Source organism: Poecilia mexicana, unplaced genomic scaffold (assembly GCF_051168715.1).
Source record: "Poecilia mexicana isolate PSO_F unplaced genomic scaffold, ASM5116871v1 scaffold_12, whole genome shotgun sequence".
In the NCBI taxonomy this organism is placed as follows: Eukaryota; Metazoa; Chordata; class Actinopteri; order Cyprinodontiformes; family Poeciliidae; genus Poecilia; species Poecilia mexicana.
The window spans coordinates 12,234,675-12,257,542 of record NW_028263381.1 but is presented as its reverse complement, the minus strand read 5'-3'; the positions used below and the strand labels follow the sequence as shown (position 1 = coordinate 12,257,542).

Sequence of the window (22,868 nt, the reverse complement as noted above, 5' to 3'; positions counted from 1 at the left end):
ATGCTCCGTCGGCTACAAATTACGAACAACTTATTATTTGCACCCATGCTTACATCGCATCAGATAATTGTTTTCGCCTGGTGTCCATGGCCTCTATGTTTCCCTTGTGCTTTCCTGTGTTTGTGATTTATTAGCGTTTTTAAAGCTAATTGTCTTAAAGCCGCTTGCCTCTTGTTTCTACTGTAGAATCTAGTGCAAAGCTCTCTTTGGGGGAAAAACAAACAAAACAAACATAAACTAAAGATCTCTTTATGGGTCTTGAACACGGATTTATTCTTAAAGCGAGTTGCGCACATGCATCGCTGGCCTGCCCCCTTCACTGTAACTCTTTGCACTTTTTCTGTCTCCCTGCTCCTTCCTGTCCTTCTCTCTCTCTCTTTCTAACACACACACATAACTACTGTTCCTCCTGCAGAATCACTATCACTGACCGATGAAGACTAACGTTTCTCGGTATGTTGGTTGCTGTGTGTCCCCCTCCCCCCAAATGCTCGTCGTGTTCACAAACCTCCTCGGACTTCATCTTTTTGCTGCATGGCATTTTTCTTTTCTCTCTTTCTCACACTTTTCTATTATCAGAGCAATGCATGAGTCTTTAGGAGTTATTCATCTGAACCAGGTCACAGGAAACAGAAAAGTGTGGGTTGTTTTTAGTGCCCAGGAGCACAGCTTTTGTGTTTTTTCTTGAATTTTGGTTGCAAACACCATGACATCCCACCTGTCCGTTGATGCGTCTCTGTTGATTGGAGAAAATGCACAACAGAGCTACGTGCAGGCTAACCCCAGTTGGATGTGCAGTCGCAGCATCTTCATTCGTTCTCCCTCTCCGGCCTATATTACGTTTCTTTGTTTCCACATACCAGAGAACTGAGAACTCTGTAATGTTGGTGGTACTTTTGTGATTTATCCATGTGCACAAGATGCAGTTCTGTGCAAAGGAATTCATAACCCTTGAAGCTTTTTTTTTTTTTTTTACATTTAGTCATGTAAAAAAAAAAAAAAAAAAACTTACACGTGTTTTATGGAGATTTGATGTTATTGAACAGAATCTAACGCTTCCTGTGTAGAAGGAAAATTATACTTGCATTTTAGATTAAAATTTTAAAAAGTGTTATGTATTTGTATTTAGCTCTCCCTTTGACAAGTGCCTTGGGTTTTATCTCTACCACCTTTGCACAAATGAAGACTAAATAAAATATTTTTCAAATTCTTCTTTGAGTTTTTTTTAAGCAGTTGTCTCTGGGACAACTGTAAACTGAGATTAAGTCACACAAAATTGGGCTCTATTTACTTAAAATGGGCTTAATACAAATCCACCACGCAACTTTCAGGTATCTGCCAAAAAAAAAAGCATTTTGAAAACAAGTCAGTTTCCTCCAGCTTGATAACTATTCTCGACTTCGTCTCGTCTGTCACATAAAATCCCGCTAAAATTCGCAGACGTTGCGGTTCCAACGACACAAAATGTGACCTCCTTCAAGGGTGTGGATACTTTTGCAAATCACTGCAAAGTAACTGTGCGGGTCTGTGAAGTCTTTTCGTGTACTACCTGTATGAATAATCCTGGGAAAACACCAAAGCCTTAATCCAGGGTGTCCGTGAAGAAAGCAAAACAGCAAGAAAAAAGTCCACTTTATGAAGAACAGATCTGACCTCTTCTCTTTTCTTTATGTCTTCCCCTCTGTTTGTCCGTGCCAGTCGGAGACCCCCGCCTTCTCCAACACACTAGACCTCAGAGCTCCTTCCTCCCTCCTTCGTTTCCCCCCTCTGGACGAGCGAGAGAGAGAGAGAGAGGCGCTTCGGACAAGAGCGCCACCTTCCTCTCATCTACTGCCCGGTCTGACCCTCCTGTTCCCACCTCCCATCCCTCCCCATCCGCCCCTCTGTTTTCACACAGAGAAGCAGAATACTTGAACGCATGACTTACGTACAACTTTGTTGCTCACAATTTAATCGCAGAGACCATGAAATGATTATATTAGACAACCGAGTCAACGTATCGTATATCCACGCAAGTTCAAAGCAGAATGCTTCCCCTCCTCTTGTATCGAGAGGGGTAAACATTTGCGAGGTCAGCATGAATCTCTGCCTGAGCTTCTCGAAAGCGTCGTCTCAGTTTTAACATTCGTTTCATTTCCTTTCATCAGGATTTGTTTGCTCACCTTTGTGTTTTTTTTTGACGAACAGAATGATGTAAAACCAGAACCTTTTATTCAGGATGTGGAAGTGCTTTACATTATTCAATGTTGTTTTTTTTTTTTGAACATAAACATCATATTAGTAGCGTGATGCATGCTTTGAGATCGTGAAAGATTTACTCCGTCTTTGTGATGTAAAGAAATTAGAGCAATGTGGTTTTTCTTTGCAACATTTGCTGCTCAGTGGTGGAAGTGTTTCTGATATGCAAACGGAATTCAGTCTAATTGTTTTGGGGGGGGGGGGGGTTGTATCCAGATTTTAATTTGTAATCTTCCTTCAAAAAAAAAAAGAAAAAAAAAAAGCAAGCAAGGAAACAATCTTATTAGTTTTTTATCATATCATATCTCTTTTAACTTACTTTCTTTTCTTGTTGATGGAGTTTCTCTTTTGATCTTTCATCCTGCCAAATTAGTTCTTGTTTGATTTTTCTATGTTCCTTAAACAGTTTGGTCAAACAAGGGTGGGTCATCTCATACAGACACCCCCAAATACCATTTTCCTCTCTCTCTCTCTCTCTCTCTCTTTTTAAAGCTAATCCATGCTTTCCCACTGTCCAAATCTATAAAACAGCAGCACCACCCAGGTGAGGAAGACGTGGATGACATCTGAATTCTTCAATTTGAAAAACCTGAATGGACAAAAGTCTCCTGCGTTTTTCCCTTTTATTCTCTCTATCATCAGAATCACGTAGCGGATCCTCTTATTTTGCCAGTCGCAGTCTTCAGAAAGTCTCACTGTTGCTAAAGCTTTGTCACATCCTCGTCTTAAAACTGCTGCGCTCTCAGATAACCTATGCAAAAGAGAAAAGTGGTTTCTCAGTCTTTTTATGGCAAAAAGATGCATCTAGTACAGATTATTTCCCCCTTTTGTTCCTCTGCTTATCAAGGCATTACTACTACTGCTTAATGTTGCAGAGGAATTTTTTCAACTTTCTCTTCCACAAAGGGCAGATTTGGAAAGTTTAGTGGAGGGTAAGAGATTTAATTGAGGAGTGTCAAACTGAAGTGGGCCACATTCCAATTTGTCAAAACCTTTTTTTCCTTTCCGCTGGTGAATCATGTATTATTATTTTTTTTATTATTCATTTATTCCACTAAAGCAAACTGAAGGTTGGGATTGCATTGCAGCAACATGTGAGAAAGGTTCAAGAGGTCTGAATGCTTCTGCGACTGCGCCGCATAACTGAACAAAACGAAACCAGAGAAGGAGACTTTGTGACCCCTAGTTGTTTCTTTAGACCGTTAACTCTTCATGTAGAGTGTAATGCAAGATGGCGGCCTCGTAACTCAGGTTAGTCAGGTTTGAGCACATGATGCCTCCAATGTTAAATTAAACAGGAAAAATATTTAAAAAATTGCATTCAAGTTGCTGATCTGCCATTTCTTCTTTGTCTCTTTTCTCCTGCTCTCTTTTCTCTCAGTGTTCACGGGGGTGAGTGAGAACAGTCCCAGTCTATGCATAAAGTACCACTGCTTGTGTTGTCACATTACTGAGCAGAAACCACCTTTCAATCCCTTCGTTTTTCTGCCACTGAGCTCTGCTGTCAGTGTTACGTGTTGTATTTTGACCCCAAACACAAACAACCCACTAGCCTTACCTTATCCTGTGATCATTACTAGAAAGAAGAAAAAAAAAAAATCACCTATTTGTGCATCTCTGATCTCAACATCTGCAAAGCAAACATGAAGTCATATCCGATGTAACAGTAATTAGTTTATTAATGTATTCGTGTGGTGCATTTTATTAGACATGTACTCTCTTCTGTTTAGATCATTTAGTCTACATTGTATGCAGCATCGGAATATTTAAACCATGAGTAAATGAGCATAACAGAATACTTGAAAAATAATAAAAAAAAAACTGTGCTGTAAATGGATGCTGGCAGGTTGTTTGATACTTTTGCTTGCGTCAGGGAGGGTGTATTTGTGTTTTCTCTCTGAATTTATAAAATGTTAAACAGACGGATGGTGTGTGTAAACTGGCTGAGGACAAGTCCTGCTGCTCGTCTCAGCTGATGTGGAAGAAACTGTAAGATTATCCTGGAGGACTGCTGTACTGTCAACTACATATTAAAAGACCTCTGTGTGCTGTAGTGTCTGTTTTTGTTTTTCTCTAACATTTGGGCACTTTTCATGAATAATGATCACAAAGCTTTCCATAGTAAAAGAAGAAAATAGAACTAAAATTGGTAATAAGTGAATCAAATTAAAGAGGAACTAAAAGATTTAGCTTTATATAGCATACTGTAATTTTTATAATTTAGTTTTATTAAAAGACTTGCTGCTTGATAAGAGTAAATTATTCCTAGTCATTTTCTGTGGGTAATACTTGTGTTAGAATTAGATTGGTCATATAAAGAATATGAACTCTTTGAGAGTTATACTTGAAGTGGTATCTAAATTGGCAAAATATAACATGTAAAATAGTTGATTTATTGGAAAATAAATGTGTTTATAATACCAAACAATTTGGTGAATCCCAACAAAAAGCGAGTCCAGACAGCTTGAGTTGCTCAATCAGTTTTATTCAGGAGGAAAGTATTACTCAAGAGAAAAGGAGAAAAAAAATAGCTTGGGTTGAAGCAGCACTCAAAAATTAGGTTGCTCTGTGATCCTTCATCCTAAACTCACTTCAAGTTTATATTAAAACTGATTAGATGAGATGCTAACTTACTCCAAATAAATATTTTTTTTTTTTCCATTTTGTTGGTGTTCGTAATAAACCACAGCCAGTCAGTAACGGCCAACAATCCCAACTCTGCACTAACAGACATACACACAACCCCATACAGCCAGTTAATGTGGCGAAGCAGCTTCTCCCAGAATCCCCCTCAACACATCAGGCATTATGAATATACAATATATTACACAGTTACAGTATATACAACACCTCTTTTACAATAAAAGACGGTTAATGTTGTTCTTGGTGTCAATCACACGTGACATCGTTAAGCGGTGAAGTAGGAAATCATTTCATCCACATTGTTGATTTCACACAACTTGGAGGAGAGAGGGGAGAAAATGCAGATTGTATTGTGCATTTGTCTGTTGGTCGGACCACCCAAAGGAAAAAAAAAAAAGCGTTCAAACAAAAAATATATATATTAAAACTAAATCTGAAGAAAGAAAATGTAGGGGTTCTTAAAATAGAAATGTTGTGTTTTACTATTGGTGCTTTCTGCAATTCCTGTAACTGTACCCATACATTTTTTTCTTGTAATTTACATGGTTTGCTTTGTGGAGTCTGCAAAAACTACCACATTCTGCACCATTACTTTGCCTTTTGATACTTTTAGCAATAAACATTCTGTGTGCAATTTCAAAGCCTAGTAAATGAGAGCCAATATGAATTGTTCTCAAATTGGAAATGCTCCAATTTTGTTTAGTCAAATTCATAGGAAGGCGATCTGCTTTGTATCTCTTGCCAGTCTCTGCAAACACAAAGCCAGAGTTGTATTATAATGTTGGGATTCTCTGCAATTCCTTGCTTTTAATGCCCAAAAGAGATATATTCACAAGTGTTATTACGCAAGACCTATTGCTGAATGGAGATGACAAATGTAACTTTTTTTTTTCATGAGTTTAATACTTTTTCTTTACCCAATTGGTCCCTCAACTATGGAAAAGCTTTTTTAAAGTCCAAGTTGTCCTAGTTAAAACGCATGGCCATATTCTGAGTGTGACAGAGCGCACACCGGTAATTAAATTCAGGGGAATCCTCAGCATGAAGCTTCATGGGACACGCCCTCCCCTTTCACTGAAACCCATGCTATTCCAAACGGTCCGTCAGCACAGGGTGAGCTGTGTGAGAAAGCTTTGTACAGATTTAGTGCAATCATATTTGTATAATCTAACATTTTTTTTTTTACAAAAACAAAGTAGAAGAGATGCACTTTTGGCTAAGAGAAAAATCTGGATTCCAAGCAAAAAAAAAAATTCACTTACACAGTCTCACGCATTCCAGTTGTCAAAGATGTGTATTGAATCCTTTGATATGTAAAACCACACATGAACGTAACAGAACACAACAAGCTCTGAAGAATAGTGTCCCAAACGTAAAACCCCATGAAAATAATTTTTTTAGCCGAGACGCTCAGTTGAGGAAGAGAAGAAAGCGACTGGAATGTAAAATATGTCTGTGGTGAAACCAGCAAAATGCCTCATAACATGTTGTAATATAATATCTGCCATAGTAAATATAAATTTAAGGAAATAGGTTGGGAAGAAACCTTTAGCACAGCGACCCAAGCTTTTAGAACAGAGGTGTGTTGTGCCTTCAACATATTTAATCATTGTTAAACTTCAAGGGGTCTTTTAAATTGCATCCATGCCCATATTTCACCTGATCAACCACCGGTTTGTAACGGTGTTGACGTCTCAGTCTAAGCACGTTTAAAACACATCAACACAAAATAGATTTCACAAGTATTAACATTATGTAATGTACAAACATAAGAGTTATTTTCAGTGTTCGAAGTAGGAAACAAAGGAGACGAACGTAGTTTTGGAAACGGTACCAATCAGCAACACCCTCTTTAACTTCCTGAACTTGTTAGTGTAACTTAGCAACCTCATGACTTCAAAACTAAACGGCACAAAGTTTCATGTGCACCTGTCAACTTAACTTTGCCCTACAACTCTCTGCATTTAATGTTAGTCCAACCAACCTGATGTCTGCTCTCTGCACCCATCTCCTCGGATTTCACACACATTTAAATACTTGGGTTTATTACATTCAAATCTGATGCTTTTGGCATGAGTACAGTGAATTGAAACTGATTTTTGCACAAGAACTGGTCATTTTTAGCAGCTCTTTGAGTGCTGTACCAGCAAAGGGGGCAGAATATATGGCCCCAGTATTGCACATGTATGAGATAAGTGACAAAAGGAGGATAGGGTTTAAAAATTGCAATAAGGAGATTAATCAAGTTTTGTTTTGGAATACCAATCATCTCCCATCTGTAAAAAAAAATGACAAAGCAAAACAAGGGGGAGCAAACTGAACAAATAGGGGCCATTTCAGTGTAACTGGGTGAGACGGTCGTTAAAGTGGGAAACTTCTTGAGATGTGTAAATATGTTCATCAAGCTACAAATCATTCAACCACAGAACCTCAGTCACACTCTGGGCCTCACACCACCAGGATCTTTACTTCATCCTGTTTGTCGGGCCGGTAAAAGAAGGGGATGCAGGGATTTTCGCCCAGGAACGGCGGTGACCGCGGAGCTCCCTGGGGGTTCTGGATCTCCTGGAGAAGCTGCATGATTTGCTGGGCGGTGCCGTCCTCTCTGGGCACCAGATGTTTGGACTCAGTCTGAACAGAACTATATGGTAATGTTTGGGATGAGGCAGCTTCTAGACCGTGTAGTGGGGAGGTCTCAGAGAGTGGGCTGACCTCTATGGCTTCTGTAGAGAACAACACATGAAGTTTCAGGATGATAAAGTCGATTAGAAAACACATCAAATACACTAGAGCTGCACTTAGAAGTTGGCTGGTGACTGGAATAAGTTTAATTTAACCTGACCAGTGTTTTTCAACTTAGTAAATGAACCACAAAAAAAAAAAAAAACAGGCTACCAAGTTAAATGACAACAATGAGAACAATTGCAACAAACTCAGTTATGCATTAGTGCGAAAAAATGGTGGGATTTTTTCATTTTGTTGGATTTCCATGATTGCAAAACAGCAAAAAACTGGAAGGTCTGATTGATGCAATTTGGCGACTGAAACTAGAGAGCCACATAAAAAGTAAAGGTGGGCCGAATTGGCCCATGAGCCTGCTTACTAGTCTTTAATCCTCTGACCTCCACCGGACTTGAAATTGAAAAGTTTTAGTTTTCAGACCATTTTCTGATTTGGTCCGTCTTACTCTTACCTTCTCCATCGACAGCATTAAGCTCATGCTTATGTGCTTGCTGCTGTAAGTGAGAGTGCTCCCCCCCAACAGGAAGCAGGTCGGGGTTCGCTGTTCCCATGCGGGCTGCAGCTCCAGTGTAACGATTGTACCAGTCGTTCCTCTCGGCCACAAGCCTCAGGACAAGATCCTGCAGCTCTCCCAGTTTGGCCTGAGGGCGAAATGAAACAAATCATTACTACTGGTGCAAAAATAATTTATTATATATATATATATATATATATATATATATATATATATATATATATATATATATATATATATATATATATATATATAGAGAGAGAGAGAGAGAGAGAGAGAGAGAGAGAGAGAGAGAGAGAGAGAGAGAGAGAGAGAGAGAGAGAGAGAGAGAGAGAGAGAGAGAGAGAGAGAGAGAGAGAGAGAGAGAGAGAAGAGAGACTGATTTCAATCTTTTAAGTGACCTAAAGGACATTTATGCTGATGAAGTGTTTACAGAGTAATGAGAAAACACAGAAAAATGTCAGTTTCAGAAAACATTTACCATATTTTCCGCACTATAAGGCGCACCGGATTATAAGGCGCGCCTTCAATGAATGACCTATTTTAAAACTTTTTTCATATATAAGGCGCACCGCATTATAAGGCGTACAGTAGAGGCTGGAGTTACGTTATGCATCCACTAGATGGAGCTGCACTACAGGGAATGTCAACAAAACAGTCCAACTCCAGTCAGCGAGGAGAGCTTCCTGCGACTGGGCCGGGGTGTGGCCGGACGATGGTCACCCTTCTCCATTTGCGCACAGCATGTTCGTGGAGAACGTGGTGCTAAATGACCTGCAGACGACATGATTCTAGACGGTCGGTAGGTAGATAGGTCAGTCAAACTTTATTAACAAACCAGCGTTCTGACAACTATCCCAGCATGCACCGCGCGCTTCTTCTTCTACGGGCGAAAATGAAGTCGGCGGCTGCTTACCGTAGTTGCTAGACCTGTTGTGACTCAATATTGGTCCATATATAAGGCGCACCGGATTATAAGGCGAACTTTCGGCTTTTGAGGAAATTGAAGGTTTTTATAGTCCGGAAAATACGGTAAATGTGCCTCTCCATCAGAACTCATCAGAACAGAACCTTCATCTCCTCTTTGTCCTGGGCCAGCATGTTGATATACTGCTCTTTCTCCTGGTGCTTCTGCTTCATTATGGCCCGCTGACTTTGGTACAGGGCGATGTACTCCCCTTAAAATAACAATGAGTAAAAACAAAAATTTTATTAAATTCACAAACTACAACCATAACATTTTTAAAAAGCAAGTAGTTCATACCTATAGTGTCAGTCTCTCCACTCAGCTGGATGCAGCGGTGCTCCAGTTCCTCCACCCGCTCCTTCAGGTCAGCTTTCTCCTGCATGAGGGAGGTGAAGCGCTGCTGAAGCTTCTCCATGGCGGCTTGCAGCGCCTGATGAACTTCAACTGGGACTCCTTCTGCTGAGGTAGCATAGCGGATACTGAGGGTTTACATAGTGACCAACCTATCATAGCTATAAACAGTGTGAGAGCCAGCAGGTGAAACTAATTTACTCTACAGAGCAGTGCAACGTGGTACTTTAACATAAAAGCAAATTGTTCTGTTTTTCTGACCTGAATGCTCATGACTGTGCTCAGTGTGACTGTGACAATCATCATGCCCATGACCATCTTCATGAACAGGTGTGTAGTTGTGGTGTTGCTGCTGCAGTCTAAGGGCCACGGCCGCCTGTTGCCGGGCTGCCATGTGGAGCCTGTGCTCCTCCTCCAGCTGCCTTCTGGCTTCGTCCCTCTCCGCTTCCACCTGAGCCAAAGCCCCACGGATAAAATCCTCCTGTTGGAAGAATGAAAAAGTGTGATAAAGGAGACCTAACATGGGAAGCAGAAAATTACTACCACATTATGTAAATCAGGTCAGACACAAAGTGACTTCCATCTCTATACCAACCATCTCTTTCTGGCTCTCAAAGTCTTCTGGGATAACAATAGAAGACTTTGTAGGACTCTCCTCCGCTGATTGGCTTTCCACTCCATCTCCTAAATTACATGACAAAGTAGAACGATAGAAATATCTGATGTATATAACTTCACCCATTTTGCATTCAACTCCCACCACAAATTAACTTGCAGCTGTTTGCAACAAACAAATCAACCAAGTACAAATCAAATAACTCAACACAACTAATAATAAAAGTAGGCGACTACCAGTCTCAAAATTATCTTTTTAGTTCTTGGTGAAGCACCTTTTAGCTGTTTTAAAGTGACTCTTAAACAAACAACAGATTCTGGGAGCGTTCACAAAGGGCGAACGACTCCGGTTCAGGAATATAGTTAAAGTTTGAACGTTCCAAGATGTTTGAAAAAGTTAAAGTCAGACAAGTTCGAGATCAATTAATCAAATGTTCTGAATACCAAATGATGGTGAACTCTGAAACATCCTTGGTATTACTGACCCATTAAAGGGTCCATTAATCCAACTTTCTTTGCAGAAAAAGTTGGATTTTTCTGTAGAGAAAATATCCAGTTTTAACATCGTTTCATAAAACAATGTTAAAACTGGATATTTCTGCTCATGTAATTTGTACAAACACTACTAAAGCAAAGAGGAGTACGAGCACAAAATGAAAAACACTAGTAAAGCACGAATACAGAACAAACCCTTACCCTGGTCTCTGGACGTCGCCACAAGAGCTGAACTGTTGAGCAGCTCTTTTATCTCAGCCTTCAGCTGTTCGTTGTCTCTGACCAACTGCTCCAAATGCTTCTACAAGAGCAAACATTTAAAACAATACTAAAATTACTCATGAATGTTTGTGTATCAGGTAATTATACAGCAGATAGAGTAAATAATTAAGCATGAAATAACAAAACGCCTGGCATGAAGTACATGAGTTTATGTAAATGTTTAAACACTAAATGTGCCAGACGTAAGCATTTTGAAGTGACGGTTCAGCCTCAAAATTTGATGCAATTAATCTGAATGTCATCTGCATATTTTTTACAACACCATAAAATGCCTGGCTCAAACAAAATCCTGCCTCATATACAGCATCGGTACCTTAAAGGTGACTTACTATGCTTCCTTGAAAGAGTAAGTATAGCTCTATGAGCTATACATAACATGTTCATTACATATTTTGCACATTAACATCATTAGATAAAGATTAGTTGGTTCTTCCTATTCTAAGCTCCTTTCAGAATGGATTAAGGGCTTTTTGTCACTTCATATCCAAATAAGCTTCTGACGACCACACACTCCAACTCAACATTTACACTCGCTTGTGAAAATGCCTGCAAACAGATGCACAATTTTACAACCGTACAACTGTGAAAAGCAGAAGTAAAACCTTTAAGAACCAGTTGAGTACACAAAAAAACATGCAAAAATTGAATTTTGCAAAATAGGTCAATTTTAGGCAGCTGAGGTAAATAAAAACCTTGATCATAATTTTAAGATTCAGGGTCCGTACACACCTCTGCTTGTTGGAGCTGATTCTGGCTGATGTCCAGCTGTGCACGGCCGTGACTTTCATCATGCTGCAGTCGGTCCATGAGCTGGGTCTGCTGCAGAAACTGTTGGTGGAGCTGTTCCCTGTCTGCAGCCACGGCCTGGTAGGCAGCGCAGTACTGCTGCAGATGGGCCACCACCTGGTCTCTCTGCTCTAGAACGCCCCGTGTCTCCTGACATTTTAGCTCCAGCTGGAGGCAACAAAAGAAAAATGGACATTAAAACCAAACAGCAGCAGATTATTCCTCAGTTGCTCAAAAACTTCAGTTAATTAAATTTCACAAGTCTTTATCATTTCCAATTATTTAAAAGAAAAAGAAAAGAAAAACTGTGTACAGTTGATAAAGGTATTGGTGTCCATACAAAAATGTTACTGTTTTGAAGTATTGAGAGTAAGTTTTAACACTTACTGAGAGTAAACTGGAAGGTAATTCTCAGTTTTAATACTCGTTTCCTCAATATATATAAAAACCACAAGGCTTTATAACAGATGTGGGTATGTTACCTGCTCCTTGACGTTGTGCAGCTCCTCTTGTAATTCCCCCATCCTGCGTGCCAACTCCTTTTTCACATGTTGCTCTGACTGGATTGCAGTGGTCAGCTCCATATTCTCATTAGTCTGTCATAATGATGGAGTAACAGGAAACTTGGATTTAAAACAAGCTCTCAGTCACTTATATGAAGCACTAAAGTAATGGATGGGCTTCATTTATGCTCAATTTTAGAAAGCAACAGTAGAAAACAAACACTAGAAATTGAAACGCAGGAGCATAAATCCAATGCAAAAGGAGACAAATTAAGAATGATCAGAATAGTGGTAGTTCATTTTTGGCCTCACCAGCTTGACAAAGCCGTTCTGTAGCTCGGCCAGCTGGTCTTTCAGTGTGCGGTTCTGGGTAAGAGCTCGGCTAATCGTGGCCTTGTCTGACTGGACGTCCTCCAGCATGCGTCTGCGGTCCTCTTCCTCCTGCGACTGGCTCTCCACCTGCCGCTCCAACTCTCCCAGGCGGGTCTCTTGCTCCGCACACATGCGACTTAGCTGCTCGTTATCTCGAAGCTGGGGGAACACCAAATATATGTAGAAATATATTTGGTCTCATTTTGAAATATCAGGGATAATCAACCCATCTGATACAGGATATGCTATTATTTATCCATCAACATGTTTAAACAAAACAACAGAGTGCACACCTGAGCCTGGTATTGAGCAGTAATGGCATCTTTCTCCTGTTGTAAACTACTGAGGGCCTCCTGCAGAGCCACCTCTGCCTCTGATGGTCCTGAAGGTTGAGGCTCAGCATTTTCCTGGGCTTCCTTCTCCACAGACAACAATGCTGTAAAGGAAAGAATAACACTTAACAAGCTCTCCAATATTATGGCTTGATTTCAGTTAACCCTGGTTTGGATGCTGTTTAAAGAACTGAGAAAACAAATCTAACCCGCAGCATTTTTCAGCTCTACAATGCTGGCTTCCAGCTCTTGGACTCGGTTGATGTTTCTGTCTCTCTCTTCTGCTACCAAAGACACCTTCACACAGAAATTAAAATAAATCATCACAAACAGTTAAGTTTTCAGCGGTATTGTCAAACATAGTATACATTTTATCATTATACCTGTGCAAGCAGCTGCTCGGTTTTGTCCTTCCACACACGGCCCTCCTCCTGGATTCGTTCCACATAACGATCTCGCTCCGTCTTGAGCTGGGCTACAGACTCCAGAAGCTACCACATCATCGATATACAACAGTCTTAGTCAAAGTTAACCTTTATGTTTTTAAATAATCAAGTTCGGAATGAGACAAATGAGCTCAATATTTCTGATTACTGCTTAAGGATTCTTGTGTCACTGATAATATTGTGAGCTGTAACAAGAACTACCAGCAGAACAATTTAAATCTAACAACCTCTAATAAAGGTTAAAATGACAACTTTAGCATAAATCTACAGTTGACAAGTACCAAAACAGTCATCTGTGTTGTAGAAGGTGTTTTTGGCAAATCTCCACCAACTTAAAACAGTAAAATCTAGTTACTTTGCTTAACTGAAGCTGAATTAAACCAAAACTGTTCAGTGTTCAGAGTGTTGTTCCTGCCTTTTATTGTAGCTTGTGTGCTAATTTCAAATTAGCAATGCTAGGCCAGGAAACCAAAATCTTCAGTGGGACTTTTCAAATTTAACCAAATTCTATGTATTTGCATATTTACACAAACATTGTTGCAATACTTCATTTTCCACTCTATTTTATAAAGAAAATATATACTTTAAAAATGAAATCTAGGAGCAAACCTTTGTTACTTTGAATCAAATGTATTTGTAACGTTAAGCTGACAATCTGACGGTGAATTTGTAAGCTACCCAGTATTTAGTCATATTCCTCAGTGCACAACAGATCACCTAATTATATTGAATTATGGATGACATTAATGAAGGATAAATTCTGTCACTGGAGATAAAGGTTTATGGAAAATGAAAACAGGCTGGCAGGTCTGCATGAAAGTTTGTAACTCCTATTTTTTACCTTAAGGTTTCATAATGTACATGTAAGAGGGAGATGCCTCAGACCTGGTGATTGCGTGACTCCAGCTGCTGCTTTTCTTCCAGCAGCATCTCGACTTTTTGGTTGAAACCGGGGGAATCTGACTGACTGGAGTACTGGAGATAAATAAAAACACATTGATGTAAAATTTGAATGAACAATGAAAAAGAAATATCTATTTGTATTATAAATGATCAGTACAATTTAAACAGTAAAAATCAGAGCCAGATGTGATGTTCTTGAATAATGAAGCATGCACCTGTTGAAGCATGAGGTCCGCCATCTCCAGCCTCTTGTGAAGATCGTCTACCTCCAGCCTCATTGCAGCATTATCTTGTGTAATCTGTCTCAGCTGTTCAGACAGCTCTGAACTCTGCTGTTTTGACTCCTCACTTAAATTGCTGTCAACAAACAAACATAAATTATATTCCACTTGCCTCATACTTTCAGAAATTGCATAGCCTGAACCGCACTTGTTTGAATTAAACAAGACTAAGTTGGCAGTAGCAAATTTAAAGCAGAATAATATATAAAATGTATTCCTATAATATGCTCACTAATAAAAAAAAAAACTTACTTGAGTCTCAGCACCTCTAGCCTTAAATTGTCTCTTTCTTTTTCAAGCTCCTTGTTTTGCTAAAGATAAAATGAAAGAAAAAAAAGCATACATTGCTTATACTTAACAACATGACAGCAATATTTCAAATACATTCAACTAAGCTGATTTCTATTTGACATGAATAAGTCAACTGATAATTAATTTCATTTTAGAAGTTACAGCTTTATTCATTTGTCTCATAATAAATTCTTTAAAGTACGTTACCCTCTCAAATTGCTTCTGCTGTGTGGAGACAGTAGAGAGAGTTCGCTCCAGCTCTGAAACTCTCTGCTTCGTTGTCTGCAGACGGTTATTGAACTCCTCTGCTTCAGCTACGAACACACATGGAGTCAGAGCATGTCATTGCAAGCATGCAAACACAGTTACTTGACCGACTGATTGTGCAAACCTAAAATCTTGCAAAAGTCATTTTAATGCTTACAGACACACCTGATTTTTGTCGTGCAGCCTGTTGTGTGTATTGTAGTGCTGTTTGTAGCTCAGATTTCTCTGATACCAGAATCCCAATGGTTTGGATATGAACCTTATAGGAAACAAATTAAAAAATATTAAGATTCCAAGTGTGGATTTCACTTGTTTATACTGCAACATTTATAATAAAAAAAATAACACAAAAGTATTGCATGAAACAAAAACATGTCATAATATAATCTTAAATGTTTTAAAGAAGCAAATATTTCAAACACTTCAATATCAAAGTCAGAGTCTTTGATCAAAAGCTGCTGTAAACAAAAATGCTTTTAGTCCTGATTCAAAGGAGCCAGCAGTTTCTGCACATTTCAGGTTTTCAGAGTTTGTTCCAGTGCAGAGAAATAAAATACACTGAAACCTTAGCATGCATCACTCTGAGCGCTGAGGGGAGGGAGGGTGAGTTTTGGATCACATTACCATCTATTTATGGAAAAGGAACACCATGCAATTGTAATTTTTTTTGCTGGTATATTTCCACAGGAATGCTTAAAATAAAATCTCATTATTTCTAAGGGGTTTACCTGTAACTGCTCCCGCATTGCTCCATGCTCCTTTGAAAATTTCTGTTCAAATTCCTTTCGCTCCTGAAGGCAGGAAATTACAAAAATGCATGACTGTCCATGACAAAGCTCAAAGGCATAGATGATAAAAGATGGGATTGAGTAAAACATGTTGTAAAGGTAGGAAAATGAGGAAAAACTTCCAACCTTCTGCAGCTGATCTGTAAGCTCCTGAGTTTGATGTACCTGCCAAGACAATGTAGTATAAAATTAGGATTAGGCAGTGGGGGTGGGGGGATTAAAAAATAAGTCATTGAATATTTAGTACTCTATTCTATCTTAGAAAATATAATAAAAATTCTGCAGATGAGATCTTTTACATGCCAGCCACACAACTGCTGTGCAAAGAACAAAAATAATAGACATGTTTGGTAATTCCTAATGTGTTATATTATTTAATGTTTGCTTTAATGTTATTGAGGATAGTCCACTAAACTGGCTCAACAAGCCCTGAACATCATGCAACTACAAGCAAAGTGTTAAGATGCCTGATTAAAATGTGCACCCAATGGGGTGCTTATACTATATTTAGAGTTGCAGGATGCACCCTAATCCACCTGAGCAACAGATAAAAATGAGAGGGAGATGATAAAAGATGAGTGTGATGGCCTGGTGGTTATGATAGCATGCAAAATGCATTGCGATCCAAAGCGTAATGCAAATAAATAACAGAACGGGAGGTTAGGGTAACAATGCAAAAAGCAAGGGCACACAGATATGCATACACACAGCTTCTTACCAGCTGGTCTAGCTTGGTATTGAGCTGAGAGTTTGTTAGCTTGCTAGATTCCAGGGCGGCTGCCAGCTCCTGGTTCCGACTCTATCACGTGCACACATGCATCCGGGAAACAAAAAAAAAAAAAAAAGGAAAATAATAAATATAAAGACACGGATAAGGTGAAGGAACAAAAGTCAAACAGAGAACACAGGGGAGGAAGATAAATATTTAAATGTGAAATATTAACATGGAGGCAAATAATATTACTGTTACAAGTGGTGGGTAATATGCTTTCAATGATGGAAAATGCCACATGATTAAAATAAGAAAAAATGCTAGTTTTAAAATACTTTGAAGGCAAGTGGACCAAGCGTGGAGAAAGTAAATCCTATTCTGAATGGTGTAGGAGTAGCTCAGGAGTAAAAATATCCAAAACAAATCCAAAATGGAGGAAAAAAAAAAAGTTTTCCACCTTACCTCCAGTTCTCCAGAAGGTGCAGCTTCCCCATTCACATATGGAGCAGATGTCGACTGGAACGACAATGAAATCACAATTTACGAGCTTTGCAACAGAACTGATGACACACTTTACATATTTGCGATGTAAAGAGCAGTGTGAGGACAACATTCCCCCATACAGAGTCCACCTCTGCAGGCATATTAATGGGCAAAATGATTAATTCAAAAACTATATTACACCTTCAAATTTTCGATAGCAAAGAAGGACCCCAATTAATTTAATCACATTTGTTTTCTCATACTTTGGATAGCAACATAATCTTTATAAAGGTGAGATGATTACACAGTTAATCTTTCTCAGAACTGAGCAAATTTAACATAAAACACACCGTGATATTAACTGTTGCGTACTGTTTTCCAGTGCCAAACAAAGTTCAGGGAGGATACTGTATATCTGATAAGAACACCAGGTGATGGTGTCAGTATGAGGACTGGCAGAGCTGAAAATGCTTCCAGTGCATTCTTGCAAACAATAGATGCAACACACACACTGGTTGGAAATGTAGACCGGCAGGGTGTTTTGTTAAAAGCCTAACACAGCATGACAAAGTGTGAGGCAGAAAGAGTGAGAGATAGAAAGGCATGGGATGACAGTGATGTCTGTAACACCCTACCTCAGAGACCAGACCATTTAGTTGTTGCGAGAGTTGCCGCAGGCTCTCTGTGGAAGACAACGATCTGCAAAATAGACGTGCCAGATGAATGCAAATTATAAACTTTCCCGTTTTATGCTACAAGCAGCAACATGGGTGCACTCAAAATAACAGAGTGGAGAAAAGATAGCACTGCTTTTACAGAGTGTCTGAGAAACTCAAGTAAGTTATGAATGTTGATAGGCAATTTTGCACAGAGATTATGAAGTATCGCTGCTGGAAAAAAAAAAAAAAAAGCAAATATGCTGAAAGAAAACCCAAAAATTAGTGACATGGAGCTAAATTGAGCCCAGGCACAGCAGTGTGTTTGAGTAATAGATCAGCATCCAGTTATTACAAAGGTAAACTCCCATCAGATACAAAGATGAAACAATCTTCACCTCTCTACTTTGTAAAAGCATTGAAAGTTGAAACAAGATCTAAAAAGTCCTGAAGAAACCATATAAAAAGTACCAGACATGCTAGTTTTTCACATATTGTAGAAAAAATATAAGAAAAGATAACGTCCAGCAAAAGGACTAAAGTCTAAACATTAAAAACAAATCCTTAAAAGAAATAGATTGCAACAAATATCAAATAAAGTTACATTTACAAAAGTAAAAACTGTGTTTGACAAGACTGAATAAAAACAAGTTAAATTACATCACTGAAAATTAAAAACCCACCTAGTTTCCTCCTTTAAACTACGGTTTCTGTTGGTATCTGGGAAATCCTATACAGAGAGAAAATTAGAAGCAGAGGCGAGTCAGAAAACACGCAGGTGAATTTATGTGCTAGAACAGCGCATTAAACCATCACAAAAAAGACTACTATTTTTGACATTTTCTATAACTATGCCAAAAATCCTACTTATCCTAACTTCAGGCAAGTTCACAAATTCTTAGGCTGGAAATGTTGTATGTCAACATGACCTGTTATGGCATCTTAGGTGCATTTTAAACGATAAAACAAGCATGCAGACAGGAAAAAAAGACACACCTGCAACTCAGTGTTGTGACTGACAAACTCAGAGTTAGTAGCAGCGTTAGCACTAGCAGAGTTAGACACAGGCGAGTCTCGGCCGGACTCGCTGTGAGGCTCCTCCGGCAGCTGAGGAACAGGGGACCCCATGGCCTCCATGTCAGCAAAGGTCTGAGGTAACATACACAAAAATGCCAACTCACTTTTAATGTAAGACGACAAGTGTTTTCAAGTATTGGCACACAAAAAAACCTGTCATGTTAATGCAGTTTACAGTTTATGTCTAAATATGAACAAAATAAACATGAGGACAAAAAGTACAATCCTCAAACATACAGTGTTTAATGGTTTAGTAACCAACTCTTGTCATTATCTGTTACTGTAAACTGCATTGTGAACACATTGCAGTCTTATTAGCATTTTAATGTTAATATGTAATGTGTTTGAGGTGATGTGATATTTCAAAAGCAGGTACACTCAACATCAAAGAAAAAAGAAACAAGCTGAAAAGTGAGCAGCGTTCTTGTTTACCAAGATATTCATCTGCATTGAACATTAAGCAACAGGAACCACAGCTATGTTTAGCTTAAGAATCTGCAAATGCCAACCAATAACACTAGACAACATAAGATCAACATTTCTTCAAAAAAAAACAAAAAAAAAACAATGTACTGACATGCAATGAACAAAGAACAAAGCATGCTGCACACTCCACCTGTTGAAATCATTTCTGAAGTTTCTTGAAATGAGCTTACAAAAACAAAACATTCAAGACTTGGGTTTCAACTGGTTGTGTGTTTTGGTCAATGTGAAAAAAATTTGAACAGCAGACAAGGCATAATCTTGCACACCAAAAATGAGGAAGAGCTATTTACAGAAAGAAGTGCAGAGAGGGGGAAGGACAAGGGTAAAGCAGAAAGAGAGGGACAAAGGCTCACCTGACAGTTGCCATTAGGTGGGACGACTACTCCATTGCTTTGACTAAGTGCTTTCAGAAAACTGTCAAACTACAGCAGAAAGAAACAGCAGCGGACAGAAAGAGAGAAGTGACAGGGCAGAAAACAACTCAAAGTCACAGAGAGATAAATGATAGAAGCAGCTACCACAAGGAAGAGCTGCAGAGGTTAGTGTGTGACAAGAATAAAGCGACCACAACATATGTTGCCATCATTTGTACAAGTTCTTTTTTCGCCTCTCCATTTACAGTCATAATTAGGCCTAAATTAAATTAGATTTGAACTACCAGTAAACTTCTTATTTCAGTATGAATTCTATCCAAGAAACTGAACTGAAATTAACAATTTGCACTTATAAGTTTAGGCTTTCCAATCATACCAACAAAGAGTTGTTAAAATTAATAACTGATATGTTGAGAGAGTGAGCAGAATTAAAGAAAGGAAAAGGAAAAGTGAAAAGATGCTGATATTTGAAACACAATGCAAAGGTAGAGATTCTTACTTTACAAATGGCATTTTTAAGTTAATGGTCATGTGTGCGACTACTGCAGAGTAGGGTGAAGTCACTGTTATTGTAACAGTGAGAAGAACATCGACAGCTGTCTAAAGAACGGCCGTAAACGCAGGTCAAATGTCATGAGGCAGAGCCAAGTTATGCACATGTGCTGTCTGAAAGCAGCACCCCACACACACACACACACACACACACACACACACACACGCACACACACGCACACACACACACGTCCTCATTAGCCTTTTTAATGTGACCACAGACTGTTCAATTGGAACACAAAGCAAGAGGCAATGCTTGATATCAATAGGCTACTTCAATCACACTTTTGTTGAAAAACAAAAGGTGTGTTTACAATAACTGGTATAGTAACCAACATTATTAGAACTACTGTTTAAAGTCTAATACACATTTCCTTCCTTATGACTGACAATTATCACAGAGCTTTCCAATACCATCTGATATTCTGTATTTCTGAGCATGTTTAAGAGAATATCAAACAGAACTGCTTTTCTAGCAATCTATGTCAAGAAATGTAAATGTATGAAATTAGTAACACAGTTTTGCAACTAGCAACATAATTAGTGCACAAAATACAAAGGACTAAATACAGGGGTGAAATGTACATGTAGTATTAGGAGGCAATCTAATCCAACAACCAAAACAAGAAAAAAGACTAAATGAGCAGAACGTTACAGAAAAACTCACATTGTCTGGGGAATCTCTGTCTGCATCAAGTTGGTTCACTTCCTTCACCTTGCGCTTCTTCTTGGATCCTGTTCCACTTCCTCCTCCTCCCCTTTCTCCTCCCACAGAAGCAGGAGAGCTCTTCTGTTGAAACTCCTTCAGCTGAGCAACACAAAAAGAAACAGAATGCAGAAAGAGTGTTTTACCTTCTCTGTTTCCAAAATATTTATGTCTTTCTTTAGCCAAATATTATGTTTTATACAACTTGTAAAATATAAAGAGGGCTAGTAGGACATTTAAAAAGCTCTGACACCTTACAGCAAAATTAACTATGTTAAAGTAATTAATTGCTTTCATATCCTTATTTTTTTTAGATATTGTTCACTGTTCACCATATGTATATATATAAAACGCTACACATATTCATTTAAAATGATGAATATGCAGTTGCATAATTTTAGATCTAACACAAGGCCTCTTTGCAGCTGCTCCCCAAAAGTCAACAATATTTATTAAGCAGGTTTCTCAAGTTGAATTTTGTCTGGCATGAAGCAACATCCAAGTAATCTCTACTAATGCACCTTTAATCCAATTATTCTAAAAAAAAACAAACCAAAAACTATGCCACTCAAACAACAGATGTTGTTTAAAACAAACACAAAAATACAGTTTCAATCTTGAAAAGAAAAAGAATAACAACAACAATAACCAGAGATGATGTTTTAAAAATAGGTGAGTTGAAAAATAACATTTTAGGCGCAGGGCCCTGAAAAGTAACAGGAGGAATAACAAGGAAATCAAGTGACTAATCAAATTTTAAATGGTGTTTCAAATTTATGATCACCTATTTACAAAATATATGAGTCAAAGATTAAATATTGAGGAGTACAGTGGTCGAAATGTATTCATCTTTCTACAAAACTCCAAAATAGCTCCTCTTCTGTCCGAGAAGAGGGGTGTCAGCTGTCAAAACAGTCCCCTTGATTCAATCCAGCTCATTATGCTAGCAAGCTAATTTTGTGGAGTTCAGTTTTATACTTTCTGAAAACGACTGTTTGTAGCCCAATTTATGATGTTAACATTTTTTGCAAACGAGTCAAAAGGTTGTCAAGCTTCTGTGTTATGGTATTTCCACTCATCCGTATCAATGTGTTCGTTAGCTTTTGAGCTTGTTTGCCAATGTTAACTTGCCTTAGCACGTTAAGATTTCGCCAATGACTAAATTTACGGTTGTCTTGATAGACGGGTAAACCTTTGGCCCACAGTTGAGTTACTCGTTGAGGCACTAAGATGAATAGGATGTCGTGAATACAACTTCCAACTAAGAATAGACGAAGGTGAAGGCTATCAGTAGGTTAATGCTATCAGTGGAGGCCAGGAGACAGGCACCGGTCTTTCCTGCTCATTGAAGCCGGAATATGAGTGCGAGAGGAGGGACGTGCGACATCGCAGAGGTCGGACGACGTGTAATGACAACACCCGTGCTCAGTCATGGAATTTATAATACAACAAGTAGAAACACGGTTGAATTAAACTTGCAAGCTAAATAAATGATGAGTACATAACGTGAAATTAAGGAAAGTCATTTATTAATATACTTTACCTTTTTCTTAGCTGCAGCGAGTTTTGTTTGCCTACTCTGGTCGGCCATCCTGCTGCTCTGGTGGTCAAGCGACCGAACCACGTCATCAGTAAGATGCTAATAGATCCTTCTATCGGTAGGGGGCGCAAAGCCCCCGTTCTTAGGGGGCGCAACCAGTTTTAGATAAACGTAGACTTGTGATATAAAGTAGGGGAAAATGTGATTGTAGATCCCATTATTATTACACTATAAGTTCTTGCTCTTCTGTGTTTATAAGCACTTTTAAAGCGATCTTTAAGACGTTATTTGAAACTTTTTATTATAATTTTTTTTTTAGATAAGGGTCAGACCATAGTGTGATAATTACTCCAATACAATGTCAATGTCAATTTATAAAGCACTTTAAAAACAGATATTAACTGCAACAAAGTGCTGTACAGTATTCATAAAACACAAATAAAACACATAAGAATAAAACACAAAT

General features: G+C 38.6%; 2 protein-coding genes across 7 annotated transcripts in view; one reads left to right on the top strand and one right to left on the bottom strand.

The window, feature by feature from the left end:
- dnm1a (dynamin 1a) overlaps positions 1-4,291 on the top strand; it is a 51,177-nt gene extending 46,886 nt beyond the window's left edge. Inside the window, exon 22 of the mRNA XM_015000932.2 lies at positions 1,699-4,291. Coding sequence (XP_014856418.1) covers positions 1,699-1,729 — 31 coding nt within the window. The 3' untranslated portion in view covers positions 1,730-4,291. The remainder of the gene's footprint in view (positions 1-1,698) is intronic.
- A 411-nt stretch (positions 4,292-4,702) lies between these two features.
- golga2 (golgin A2) lies at positions 4,703-22,512 on the bottom strand. Of its 6 annotated transcripts, none has more exons than XM_015000914.2 (28): positions 22,406-22,491; positions 20,824-20,964; positions 19,584-19,652; positions 18,664-18,816; positions 18,351-18,397; positions 17,647-17,710; positions 16,991-17,044; positions 16,535-16,615; positions 15,943-15,981; positions 15,757-15,819; positions 15,194-15,287; positions 14,969-15,075; positions 14,723-14,781; positions 14,405-14,546; positions 14,172-14,261; positions 13,224-13,331; positions 13,050-13,137; positions 12,802-12,944; positions 12,449-12,667; positions 12,116-12,229; positions 11,577-11,801; positions 10,767-10,866; positions 10,051-10,139; positions 9,717-9,936; positions 9,402-9,563; positions 9,209-9,315; positions 8,075-8,264; positions 4,703-7,604 (listed from the first exon to the last, which is right to left on the bottom strand). In XM_015000914.2, the coding sequence occupies exons 1-28, from the start codon at positions 22,451-22,453 to the stop codon at positions 7,330-7,332; spliced, it is 3,291 nt and encodes a 1,096-aa protein (XP_014856400.2). In that variant the 5' UTR covers positions 22,454-22,491; the 3' UTR covers positions 4,703-7,329. The 6 variants fall into 6 exon arrangements, with proteins under 6 accessions (XP_014856400.2, XP_014856402.2, XP_014856403.2 ...); XM_015000916.2 differs by having other exon boundaries at positions 9,402-9,560; XM_015000917.2 differs by lacking the exon at positions 19,584-19,652 and having other exon boundaries at positions 22,406-22,512.
- Between the last annotated feature and the right edge of the window lie 356 nt (positions 22,513-22,868).